Raw genomic sequence first — 14,695 nt, 5'->3', positions numbered from 1 at the left:
CATTCTAAGTAAAAAACATATAACTATAAATAAGTTAAAATTAAAGATAAAATCAAAAATTATTTAACTATTAAGATAAATATCTAATCGGAACTATATATCCCATTTTCAATACTAAACATCCTTGGCGTTTTAAAATATAATTTTAAAGAACCTTATAGGTAGACATCAAATTCCAGACTGATTGAACAACATTTTTGTTGCCCATTTTCATATTACTTAAATAAATTTGTAGGTAACATAAACCACAAAAACCAGCAATAATTTTCGTACTTAGAATATTTCATTTTAGAACAAAAGCTGTAGTTTCGAATAACCAATTTAAAATTTAAACACATGAGGTTATGTGCAATTTTAGTAAGAGATTAAGTGTCAAGTGCAATTTTTTGCACATATAAAAGTATAACAAATATTTTATCTTTTACTAGAATTTTTATTTATTATTATTTGGTATCGGAAATATTAACCTAGTGACACCGATACGCCTTTTCCCTTCCACAGAAAAAATTATTATTGCAAGCAATTAGCAAATCAAATTCAAGTAAATATCAAATTTGTTTACAAATATTTGAGTATTTTACTAAATCAACATTCGACGAGAATCAAACGTAAATTAATTACGTATACAATTACCGTTATTGCTACGTCACAGCACTAGGGTGCTAGATAATTTCCAGTAAAACTCAATATTAATAGGTTGAGTACATAAAAGAGTTATACTGTAATTATTTTCAGAGAAAGTTTGTAATAAACTGTGTGAGGTCTTGGTCGGATGTGTAATTTTATAAACATTATTCTGAAAAAAACCCCTGACTGTGAAAATATTAGTATTGCGGAAATAGATATTTTTATTTTCTTTTAAATTTCTTTGAAATATAGAAATGCCTGCGAAAAAAAAAATAATTTAAAGAAAGAAATTCGGTTTCTTATCAAAAATAACTCAAAACTATTTTTACTTAGAAAATATGATGGCATGGAATAACACCGGTTGTCTTTTAGTTTCTCCTTAGGTATTTTTTTTTAATTTCATGAATCACCCAAGCAAAAACATATCCATTCTAATAACTTGTCGCCGTCTACATTAGATAACTATTGACTATCTCCTCAAAACATTTATGTAACGCTAATGACCATTAATTACAAATTTGATCTTGACAATAGCCTCAACGTTTTAGGTTTTTTTAACGCTTTTACGCCTAAACAAAATTCACACTTCAGAATAAGTTTGCGTAAATAATCAAATATTTACTAATCACTTTTGCTTCTTTATGTAGAAACACAAACGAAGAACAAAAACAAATCTTTCCATATGTAAAGTAAGCACATGATTGATTAGTGATCGGCGTGTATCAATCAAATGCTAAATATTTCACTAACCGAAAACAACGCACACCTTGAAATGTTAAGTATTCTGACATTGTTGGTTTTCTACTTACCACAACTTTAAGCGTCGACAGGCCATCTCTTTCAATGTATATAATAGTTCCGCCGCCTTGGGCCAATGCTATCTAGTTCAAGGAAAAAATTTAGAAAGATAATTATAAAAAAGAAATGTTTAGACAAGTTTAGACATTGTTTTTAGGTGAAATTAAATTTCAATACTTCGACAAATGTTTAAGCTAGAAATAAAACCTACTTGGAAATTCTACATGTGTATATTTTAATTTACATAGACTTAAAAACGTAATGGAAACTAGGATTTATGACAAAATAACTAAAAATATCATAAAGTTCAACAGGCCTGGCCCCTTTTGTTCGACTTCGAGCATGCGTTCTGTAGGAAACTCGCTGCCCCAACCTGTGACAAATACTGTTACCTTTTGTAATTTAGGAGGAGAATCCTTAATAATTGTTGCTACTATCTTGCTCTTTCGTAAAGAGCTGTTACTCCTTTTGGGTCCTTACGGAAGATTCCAATGAAGCGTTCGTCTTCTCAATATTAGAGCTAGGTTCACCGCACTCAGTCGATTAATTCTCCTGACTGTCTTCCGAGGAAGTGGATGGAAGGTCAGGCTTATCCTTCTGAGCATCAGTGTCATATGTTTTAAAGAAATGGAAAATTTGTATTTTATTTACAACAATTTAAGTGATTTAAAGAAACGCGTTTTAAGACTTGAAAGTAATAAACATTATTTTAGAAATTCACCCATTACTGGCCACTGTACAAGCACACAAAAACACTCCAAGAATTGGATTTATTGGCTTTTAACATTACTAAAAGGTATTGTATATGGGCAGCCGATACTGAGTACAACTAAACGCTGTCCAAAACTGTTTGATTATGTCCCATACCACACATGTTTACACATACTGAAAGAAGTAAGATCCATTATTACGTGTCCTGAAAACCTACAAGAACAATTTGAATATTTCTATTCTAATCATATCCTTTTTTGAATTTGACCCATTTGTGGTGTTTCTTCACATTACCTCTCCCTCCAGTTCCTCTGGTGTCACATCAAATGGGATATCTGATAGAATGTCATCATTTTCCAAAATCTCTTTCAGCTGCATTTCACTGGCATGTACCAGTGCATCTAACTCCGATGTTTCAAAATCTTTTGAACGTCTTTCCAATTTACTTTTATTTTTCTTGCGATTAACGCCAATACCACCATTTCGGATGCGACGTTCCCGTTGAAATTTACGCGCCAAGTTTATGGGTAAACGTTGACGTTTTGGTTTGGCTTTTATGGGACGTCGTTTTCCTTAAAGAGAATAAAATATGTTTAGAAATCATGCTTTCAAAAGTAATGGTAAGGGATGTAACAAACCTTTGGTTGTTTTGGCATTTCTGGAATAGTTCCCAGGCATCTTTAGTTTCAGGAAATTATTTATCTTTGGAAAAAAGGGAAGACAAAGGGACGAGTCTAAAGCTTAGATCTAGTACATGTGCCCTGTCATGAACGGTAAATTACTTACAACTACGTAAATCCTTGGATTGGCTGGTGTCTGGAACTACCGTTCTTTTGGATTACAATGCCGGCGTTTTTTTTTTAAATCTTCGGGGTGTCCTAATGGGAAAAAAGAGGGCTAAAAACATAATTTATAAATGCAGAATCAAAACAAAACTGATTAGGCACAATTAGTTCGAAAACAGCTGTTTAAACAAAAGAGTATGTTCAGTGATATTTTCAATAGAAACATCATTCACAATAGCAAGAAGAGAGTTCAAAACAATATATTGCCTCATGTTTTTTGTTAATAGTAGCTATTCAAAACAGTTCAATGATTTCCGTTACAGTACCACCAGTTATATTTAAAGTTAAATATTTCTAAATATCCCCGTATTCCATTGCACAATTATACAAGGTAGATTATAGCAGCATATAAATTACACGTTTTGTGGCTTGTATATACACAAAATTTGTTAATGTGCATGTGATGTTTTGAAAAATATTAACATTGTGCAGTATTTCTTTAACCCAGTGCGTTTAAATTTCCAATTCCTTGAATATATGACAAATAAATCCTCTTTAAGAGTTAACCCGGTAAAAAGTTCTAATGTAAATGCCGTTTAAGGTTAGTTTTGGGGATGTGACCTTCCGATCCCCTGTGATCATCCAAGAGGAGAAATGGAGAAAGGGAATAGAGACGACAGAATCTAATAAAACCGACTTCAGTTTTTTTAATGATGTTTTCATAATTCATTGGCTATCTCGTAAAATAACGCCTCAAAATTCCGTATAAGGTGACATATATGTGGTTTGTTGTGTCAGCTATTGGTACATCTGTAGATGGAAAACCTCGTCTAGGAAATTTGTCTGCTTCTTCATTACCCTTGTATCCAGCACAGCCGATATCTGTTAGTTATTTTTCCAAAGCTGTTTCACACTGTGGGATGATATTTCAGTATTTGATGCCTTTAAGAGCCGCTTGCAGACTTTTCATCAATTCTGCTGTCTTCCAAATCGCGAAGATTTTAGTGTGGAAAACACTACAGTTGTTATCCAACTTGTAGGTAAGTTCAAGGTTTAGCCTTTCAAAGTAGACGCCAGTCTCTGTACGTACCTCCGTCTGTATAAAAAACCAGACCGTTCAGAGATGGGTCACTACGGTTCCAGTCGTCTCTACTGGGAATAACGACATCTACACTTTAAATCTCAGGACTTGTGAGCAGTTCTATTGCTTTTAAACTATGGATTGAGGTGACAGACGTTGGCCGAGTAAAAATCGGGTCGTTTAGGATCGTAGACACCTCTGTCGTGGAAACGAGTTGCTTAGTTTCCTACGTTGGTTAAATGTGATACATGGCTCGTTCAGAATGCGTCCATGCCTATAGGAACAATTTCGCCAAAGATTCTGTTCATGCTGCCTTAGGGCACTATGTCCTGCCTGACACTTAATGCTTAAACCCAGAAGCCTGAAGTTCAGCATTGCGTTCAGAACAGCTTGGGGAGTTCTTGTTGTTGTAGCAACTGCCTACCTGTTTGTGGTTTTTTCCATTATTCTGGTTCTGACCCCTCTGTTTCCAGGTTCAGGAAACAGGAAACTCTAAGTACTACATTCGCATGGCATTGGTCCATTGCCTGGGCCACTGCTTCCGTGTGAATGCTGGTAAGCCTGTTGATCTAGGGGTTCTCTTTTATACCGTTGGACCTCTCTCTGTCTAGATCGTGTAGGTCTCTTCTTACATGTCTGGGTGGGGGAATTCTATCATGCGATAACACCCAAGCAGGTACTGAATCGACAACATCCTGTTGTGACGATGTACGGGTAAGACCATTGCCTCCTCATGAAAATGGTCCACTGGCGTCGCAGTTGGGGAGTGCTCCTTGGGGCTGCTCTTTGTCTAGTTTCGTGGATGTCGACTTTTGGCGTAGTACGTGCCACCTCGGTGTTATGCAACCAGTGTATAGTCGATGGTTTTAGCCCCCAACTTTTCCGAATGAAATTCTAGCATGTGTAGAGCGCAATCAACCCTGTCTTCGCCCTCTCCTTAGCATCCCTTTTCCATCGTAATTGACAGTCAAAGTTTGTATTTTGCTACGGGTCAGAGTTGAAGCTGCAACCAATCCAGTGCTGGTGGAACAAAGGCGCCGAGCTTACGCTTCCTAGTGAACATTCCCAGTCCGTCTTTCTTCCATTCACTTCAAGGCCTAAAGAGATATAGATAAAAATGTATTTCGGGTTTTCGATTCCATTGGCCAAAGTTCTCATTCAGAGATCTTGTTATTAGCCAAATTTTCTAATCTGATTGTCTGTAATTGCGTATTTTTTCTCAGATGATAAAAAACCTCCGGGCACAACATTTACAACCATCCCGATCAGAGCCGAACATAACAATTTTTTAAACGTTTTTAGTTAACGTTAATTTGTTCCCATAATATCAAAATTAGAAACTCACCATTTTACCACAGATTAAAATAAAACACGATTTTCGTTTTTTGGTTCCGCAGAGAGAGCTAAACGATTTATTATTTTGTAATAATTTATATTTTTCTGAAGACATTTCTGTAAGATTCTCGTTTGATGAATTCTTAGAAGTGAATTGCAATATGTATCATGGGTTTTGTGTGGATGTTTATTTATATATTTATGCAATATGTTATATATTAATATTTATTATTAATAATAATGTATATTTATTTATTTTCACTAATTTTTATATAAAAAACATATATTTTTTATAATAAGTTATGCATGTTGTTTTATTACTGCCCATCATGATGTTTTGATTGATGGTTACTAGAACTGCAATTTGATTTAGAGTCGATTATGTATGTATGTGTTTATGTTTATGGGTGTTTGTGCCCAATAAGCTAAGACTACAGTTACTGTGAATAAAATCTAAATTTTAGACTAAATACAAATTTGTTTTAAATTATGTATTGGATAAATTTCATATTTACATTTTATAGAGAATAATAATAATGTGTTGTGCTATTTTGTTTTGGAGTAATTCTAAAAAAAAACTACGAAATTTGTTTATCTTGATATAAATATTGCTGGTTTCCCTATTTCCTTTTTTGCAGATATTAAGGACACCAAAATCATTGCCAAATGTGTGTGTGTGTGTTATTTTTATCATTTGGTCTAATGTCTTTTGGCATCCTTTGTGGGAAATTTATATTTTTGTTTTGCTAGAAATGGGATGTTTTATTTGCCTCCTTGCTCCTGATTGGTTGAATACGTAAAGTATATCGTTATGTAAGCCATTTGAACCAATTACACCGTTGTATTCTTGGTCCTCCTTCCTTCTATGTTGGCCATTTACAATAACAACAAATGTCCATGGAAACCTTTTTGAGAGTGAAGAGTAGCTGTAGCTTTAGTTAACAGCAAATGTAGTATACTTTTAGGCGTACGAGTTTCATTCATTCCTTCATTCGCTCTCTTCAATGATGTGGTATTTTTACTCTCTGTGTCTCGCTCACACTACCACTTGCTCTTGTGCGTGTGTGAACATTGCATTTCCGCTTTATTGCTGTTTGCAGTAGTATTCTTGCTGCTGCTGCTGTTGGTGGTGGTTTGAGCTTTATTTCTTCCATATACCTCTACCATTGGTTGGTCAGGCCAATGAGTGAGAGGTTTACCATTGTATATAAGATTCGCATATGCTATGTTTTTATTTATTGCATAGCATATAGAAATCAAATTGCAATGCTTAAAGAAATAAAAAATCACAAATTTGATGTTGGTTTGGTATTTAAAAATTAGATTTCCATTGGTTTGTTATCTGGAAGAAGAGATAGAGAAGAAACATATTAATATACTTTAAATGAAGTGACTTTTTAATTAATTTTTTTTCATATGGATTTTGCTCTAAATTGACAGATAAAAATATATATTTCTAAAGTACGAATATCGGCTCCTTTTTATGAAAAAAAATAATGTTCGAGTTGATTATTTTAATTTTTTCTGGGTAATTTAAAATTAATGCAAAATGTAATAACACTTTTCTCTTTTCCATAGGAACGAATTAATACCTATCCACGCTTCGTTGTAATATTCCGCAGTAATTATGCTGTTCAATGTTTTAGGAATATTGTTTCTGTAGTTTAACTTATCTACACTAATAAAGGAGAAAAGCGATTCATAAACGCTCAGACTTGAATCTTAAAATTTTGGGTGAGGTTTCCTATTGGTCCAAAGGTGACAAATAAGGAGTTTTGGAAATTCTTTCTAGAACAGCACAAAAAGTACTAAAAAGTGCTAAATGTGGTACCACTTGTATTTGGCGAACCGCTAGAGTTAGAACTCTTAAATTTTGAATGAGGGTCACTGATGGAGTATGGAATAGTTGTAGCAAAAGGGTTTTTTTTTGGAAATTCGAACTAAAGGTACATATCTGAAAAGTACTAAAATATACTAAACTTGGTACAATTTCGCAGCATGTGAATGGATAGAGCTAAAAACTTGATATTTGGAATGCGAATTAAAGTTGAGAAGTAGTGTCGATATTAGGAAAGGTGGTTTTAGAAGCATGTACCCATGTATACGAACGAATATAGTACTATATATGATACAATTTGGAGAAACGGATGGAGCTGGAATAGAATAGCGATATGTAGATAGTTTTGGAAATTTTTTACTTATGTGTAAGAAAAGTACTAAATTGTACTATATTTGGTAGGGGAGAGGGGGGCACCTTTGAACGTGGGGCAGCTTTGAACAGCGCTCATAAAATCTTGGTTTAATATTTTTCCGACCCGCAACCACATTTTTGTATTTGGCAATCTTGTTCTCTATATGCGTAAACCACTTTGGCTTGCTTTTTCAGTTGTCGAAAAATTGTGCATGGTTGACCATGTTTTCTCAGTGTAATTGTAAACTTTTATTCATTTGGTTCTAAGGGCGCAGGAAGAATTCTGTGATAGTTTTCTTTCGTCAAACAAATTTTTTGCATTCCAACAATCATTTCAAACATAACTAATGTAATTTCTTTCATATATATTTATTACAAAAAAAGTTATTTTAAATTTCCGTAAAATGCCATGGGTGGGGCACCTTTGAACATGCCCATTAAACTCGAGTAAAAAAAGGAGTTTTAAACTTTTGGCTTCGATTTCTCAAAATTTCAAATGGGCTAATATGATTACGAAATTAGCTGTATTTTTCACCATATTAATTTTTGTTTTTAAGTCATTTTATGTTTTAATAACTTTTGATCTAAATTTTTTAAATTTTGAACATTTTTTATATATTTTTTAATGAATTAATGAATTTCTGATATGTATGAATAAAATACATACATATTTGAACATAAACACTGTAAAAAACCATGTCGTTCAAAAATGCCAACTCCTGTTCAAAGCTGCCCCCCTGGGGGGGGGGGGCAGCTTTTAAATTTTGAACATTTTTTATATATTTTTTAATGAATTAATGAATTTCTGATATGTATGAATAAAATACATACATATTTGAACATAAACACTGTAAAAAACCATGTCGTTCAAAAATGCCAACTTCTGTTCAAAGCTGCCCCCCTGGGGGGGCAGTTTTGAACACTTTGAGTTCGTCCATTAAAACAGTAATAAAATATATTTATCAAGCTTATAGTATGTCATATGTATATTCATTTTAAAGGTTACATATGTACCTATTAGTTAAAATTTATAAGAAACCAAAAATTATAAAATAAAAAATGTTATAAGGCTTGAAAGCAAAAAGTGTTCAAAGGTGCCCCCCTCTCCCCTACAGTTTGGATGTTGTGTGAATCGATAGAGTTGCAATCTTGAAATTTTAAGTTAGAATCATTATTGGTGTATAGGATTGGGGTATGTGGGAAGTTTTAGAAATTTGTACTAATGTGTACTAAATAGTACCATATATGGATTTGGGTCAACCGATAGAACTGGAGTTTGAAATTTTAAGTTGGAATCACTGTTTGGGTTTAGAATTCAGCTATGTAGGATGTTTTGGAAATTCGTACTAATATGTACTAAATATAGTACAATTTAAAATTTTAGTGAACTGATAAAGGTGGAATCCTGAAATTTGGAATAAATATCATTGTTGGTATATAGTATTGGGGTGTGTAGGAAGTTTTGGAAATGTGTGATAATGTGCAATAAATAGTACCATATATGGATTTGGGTCTACCGATAGAACTGGGAGTTTGAACTGTTTGGGTGTAGAAATCAGCTATGTAGGATGTTTTGAAAATGCATGCTATTGTGTACAATTTAAATTTTGGGTGAATGGAATCTTGAAATTTTAGGATAATTTTTGGGGTGTTGGATGGGGATATGTTTGATGTTTTGAAAATTCGTACTAATGTGTACTGTATGGTACCAAATTTGGAGTTGGGTGAACCGATACAGCTGGAGATCTGAAATTTGGAAATAAGGTTAATGTTGGATTGGGGGTCGATTTTCAGTTATGCAATTTAAAGAACTCAGCTGGATTTTATAATTCAAGTGTAATTGAACTTCTCCAAATGTTGTTGTTTCGGTTTTAACCGTGTTCTCGATAATTGAATTTGACTTGTACCATAAGTTGTGCATATCGATACCCTTTGCTAATGGTTTTCCATATTTTGGCTTAGCCCACATTTGAACGTTTCAGTCCTTTTTGTGTACATTGAAGGTTCTATCCAACATAAATTGCTTTCATTTGATATTTCGAATTTCAGAGGATTCTAGGTTAGACGATTAGGTTCCTAGCCGTTTTCTTGGACATAAGTTGGTGCAATAAAGTTTTTTTATATCTACGTTTTTTCAAATTTTTAATATAGAACCTGTTTTAATATTTTAATATAGAACCTTTTAATATATAACTTATCACACCACCGAACAGGGCGTACTATTTTCGGGGTTGACTAATGCGAAAGCTTCCACTGGGGTTATTGTGCTTTGGTTTATAAGTCATATCCCCAAACCGATTAATCCCCTATTGAAGATATGGTTCGTCGAATTTAAGCAAAAAAGTACCGAGAATAAAAAAAAATCACAGACCTTGGCTACCCTAATATATAAAACGTTTATATAAACAATTTTTGTCAACACACACATATGTTTATACATACAGTACATTTCTTCTCGCTAAATCTATCTCATGTGTGTATCTTATTATTCATGTATATGTATGTATGTGTGTGTGTGAGGAGGGTATTTGGTTAGATGGTTGTTTATGAAATTTGTGCCAAGAAAATAATTGCAAATCTGACGTAGATATCTATACACTCAAAGAATAATCTTGGTTCAAAATATGTAATTATTCTTAGGCAAAACAAAGATATTTTTATTCGTATTTAATACAAACAAATGAATGAACAAAAATCAATATTTTAAACAAAAAAACAAAAAAAAAAAAACAAGAGAAGGTGTGGTAGATTGGCATTTGAGAATGTATGTGTGTGATTCTTATAGGAATGGGCCTGATGCCGTTTTGGCTAGTGGTGGCCATAATGATAAGATGACATAATTTATGATCGTGGAGTTGTGCCAATATTTCTTTCTGGACTACTTCCCAAAAAAAGACGACAACAAACCAAACATACCACTAGCCAAATATTTAGTTAGATTCTTGTGCCTCAAAAAAAGGAGGAGCAAGGGAAATGAAATTTCTTTCATTTGGCTTCAATTGTTGTCGTTGTTGTTTATTTATTCCTCCGATGTGACGTTGTAAACAGACAAACCAAAAAAATTCTTGGCTCACGATCGGGTATTTGGTTTTACTTGAGGAATGCCCCTGCCTTGATAAGGGATAGACTTGCGTGCGTAAACAAAATGTTTCTGACATACAAACACACACATTCACACACGAAAATGCGTAATGTTGTTGGCCACATATGTGATTCGATTTGGCAATTCTTAATTGACCATCTTTAGCACGTGTTTACAAAGGTCAGGTTTTATTTTTCACAATGTGCGAAATGTGTGACGTCACAAAAGTCTTTGCTTGCCAATAGATTTTTCACAACACACACGCCAACATAGCCAAGGCCATAAGGAATTAAAAGTTTGCAATTTTTGAGGTTTGAGTAGATCGGACAAGTTCATGTTGCCGAGTGCAAAGTGTTAATTATCCCAAATGATTTACTATCGACAGGATATCTTAGGAAGATGTAAAGAAACTCCTTGAACATTTTATTACCCAAATGATGTTGTTTCGGTGTCAGCCGTGTTCTCCGTTGTTCGATTCGATTTATTGCCAACGGATGTGAATAATTGAATATATCGATAGCCACAAGACGAAGTTACGCTGTTATCCTTTGCTAATGGTTTTTACAAGAATTTTATGAGCAGATACACACACATGTAGAGGCGCTTGCAATCTATAAAATACTAATATTGAATTTTCTTTGATCTGTATTTTTTTTAAACTTCTATTTTGTAACGTTCATTATTAGGCGACCTCTACCTGTCATTTAAATTTGTAAACTGAAATACTATTTATCAGTTTATTGACGTTTTTCTGATGTTCACTTTGGCCATATTTATTAAGCATTGGAAAGTCCGATGGTTTCAACTTTTCATGAGGTTTCATCTTACCAACGAAAGATGTGTTTCGTCCATTTTGTTACCAGTAACTCTTAAATTAACATCTTCTTGGCCTTGAGAATTAATTACAATTTATTTGGGAAAAATATTGCCAGTTTTTTTTTAAGGCAAAACTTGTTTTTTTTTGCAAAGGAAAAAATAAATTGCATCGTTTAATTATTTAATGTTCAGTAAGTAAATGATTACTATATCTGGCGATTTTTTTTATTTAGGCGATCTTCCCATTATTCGTTTTCATTTATTTTTATCCACAGTGGATACATCAATTAAAAGAAATCCCTTGTATTTCTTCATGCATATGTAACAACACAAGCAGCTCAGAATTTACCGTCGCCAAAATTCATTTTTCTTTTCGTTGGTTTCTTCGATTTTGAAAAAGAATTCTAAAGGTAATAATTGTTGTTGCATTAAATTTTTAACATTTATTTTCTGCTTGTTCCTTATATGCAACTTGCTAATGTTCATAATTTGTTGTTGCTTTGCCAGGTCTCCAGCATTAATATCACTCAATTTGTTATTTTCATACACTGCTTTGTCTTCAACCGCATACTCCAATTTTGTGATACAACATACAGATCAGTATGCATCAACAACCGTGACATTCAGATCGAGAAAAGGGCGTGAAACCTTCTTGTGGAGTGCTGTGCGTTTAGTGATTTGAGTGATAGAAATCTGCCATACGAAATTCATAAGGAAAAGTGTTAAAAATCTTATTATATTTGTCCTAAATGCAGGGTGAAGCCTCTAAATATGGTTATTATGGTGCCTAAGTGAAACCAAAGCAATTAAAAGGCTCTAAAAAAACATCAAATTGTTTTATACAGTGTCAGAGTGAGACTAAGATAGTTGAAAAAACTTTAAATTACAAAAAAAAGTGCGAAAACACTACATAATATTAAGGAAAAAACTAGCAGTTCAGAAAAAAAAAACAAAACAAAAAAATAATTTATTCTTTCCTAAAAAAAAATTATTTAAATATCATATACCTAACTCTATGGATAAAAAAAATTAATTAGAATTTAAAATTTTATCATTCCTAAGTGAACATAATATTTTTCTATTTGTTTTTGGTATACATTTTTTTCATTTATTTTGCTTGGAATTTGCTTAAAAAAATTGTGAAAAAAGAAACAAGTGAAATTACAACAATAACAAAACATTCAGTGTAATTTGCCGTTGAAGCCAGTGATAAAGCTATACACACATTATACATATTTACATTTTTAAAAAATTCTACTTTTGTTAAGCTAATGATCATTGTGCATTCCATTTGAATATGTATGTTGTGTGTGTAGGTATATCCCTTGCGCCAACTGCAAACTCTCCACTGTTACACTGTTGGCTGATCGCAACATCTCTGTAGCTCACCGACGCAACATGTTTGATTCATACACAACTTAATCTTTACATCAAACTTTTGTATACAACACAACACAACATTTACATCTCTTAATCTTCAAACCAGCATTCAGCAGCATCATACCAGACTCTGAGAAAGTATACTTTCAACGAGGGAATCACAAGAGCGTACGTAAGTCAATGAACTCTTTGTTGTTTTGTTTTTGTAAAGTTTATAAAACGAAGAATGATGATAAAGAGAAATAATAAAACTGTAATAATGGTGACCAGATTTGTGATAATTGTTGATGCATTGAAATAATGAAATATTTAATCTGTTAACTAAATGTTTAAATAAAAAAACAAATGATATTATAAAAAAAGTAAAATTAAATAAAATTATAAATTGAATAAATTATACACAAAATTAAATTTTAATTGAAATAATTTAATTTTGTTCAACTAATATTATTGTATTTATTTATTTTTGAATATGGTCACCACTATTATTCGTTTTGTTATTAATGTTGTTGTAATATACATAAATTGATTTTTTTTGGTAAAATATTTTATTTTATTGTTGTTGTTGAAACAGTGAGTGAAGTGATGAACATTACAGATATGTTTTAAGATGATTTTTTTTCATTATTTGATTTAATTTTATTTATTTATTTTTTTATTATCTTTTTCTGTATTGCAAATTGATCATGCTATTAATCGTTTGAAATACTTTAAATTTGGGTTTATTTATTTTTTTCATTTGTTTCTTTTAATTGATTTAAGATTACATTTATGTTTAGTAATATTAATAATTTAAAAATTGAAGAGAAGCTATGTAAATTTATTGAGAATGTCAAGCCAAATTTCTCTTATATTTGAATTTAATTTAAATAAAATTAAGAACATGTATATTGAATAGAAGATCAATAACATCTGTTTGATTTCTCTTATTTAGACAAGGTTCATTGTTGTCAATGTAGGGGTTGCAACGCAGTACATACTTATCTCTGTCAGGAACATTAAGTTGTTGCAACCAGGTTGGGAGGGCACATCATGCAACATAACATCAAGTTGCAATGCAACATTTTGAAAGACATCCGTTTCCTTTTTAGCTATTTCCTACCTTTCTCTACAAACTCTTAGTGTGAGAGAGATATTCTTCTGTCTTCTTTCCTTTTCCTCTTTTTCTTATTTGTTATCTCTTTCTGGTTTTTTTTTTAAACAAACATGCACGCAAATAAATGTATTTTGTGTAGCTCGATGGTATTTTAGGAAACTTTGGTATTTCGAATCCCCCCTCCGACGAGATATAAGGCCGGATGCAAAGCGTGCATTACCATGATAGTTACTCCTTAAAATTACACCTACCATTTCTAGCTCAGTTGTATGCTACATTAAATAAATGGCGCCCAACGTGGGGCCGAATGTTGAAATGATTTCTTTCAAATAACACCTAGCGTAAAGCTACTTATGTTCGGTTCCTATTATTTCCTTTTAATTCCTATTCTTTTTATTTTCATTTTCCTTTTTCTTTGTAGTATTGGTAAACTAATTGGAATTCGTTTAAGGTCATTTCATTATCCTAAATTGACCATTAGTTTCCATACTTCTCTTCTACATCTTTCTATCTTTATGAAGTTTATGAATTTGTTTTTCTGAAATGGTGGTTTGGAATACAGATCTTGAACTCTGATTGTAGTTAAATCTGTCCTCACACATGGATGTCTCACAAATACATAAATTATCTTATTCTTTTGGACTAGCAGAACAGTTGTATCTGTACCAAAGAGTGAAATCTTTCTTTACACTTTTTGTCTATCTTCGTCTTCCGGATGTTGCTTTTTACAAGGAACCTTGTTTAAAATATTGAGTGGTCAAACAGATATAATGATTTATATAGAATTTTGGCA

General features: G+C 32.5%; 1 protein-coding gene across 1 annotated transcript in view; it reads right to left on the bottom strand.

Annotated features, from left to right (window-relative positions):
- Positions 1-1,436: 1,436 nt before the first annotated feature.
- Positions 1,437-14,695, bottom strand: part of LOC133329520 (kazrin-A-like) — a gene marked incomplete at both ends in the record, with an annotated part of 31,448 nt that continues 18,189 nt past the window's right edge. The window contains 2 exons of the mRNA XM_061537994.1: positions 1,437-1,508; positions 2,431-2,708. Coding sequence (XP_061393978.1) covers positions 1,437-1,508; positions 2,431-2,708 — 350 coding nt within the window. The remainder of the gene's footprint in view (positions 1,509-2,430; positions 2,709-14,695) is intronic.

The sequence above is a fragment of the Musca vetustissima genome, unplaced genomic scaffold, assembly GCF_032173495.1.
Source record: "Musca vetustissima isolate MV318-11 ecotype Yass unplaced genomic scaffold, APGP_CSIRO_Mvet_v1 utg2203, whole genome shotgun sequence".
NCBI classification, from domain to species: Eukaryota; Metazoa; Arthropoda; class Insecta; order Diptera; family Muscidae; genus Musca; species Musca vetustissima.
This window is presented reverse-complemented; position numbering and strand designations above follow the sequence as displayed.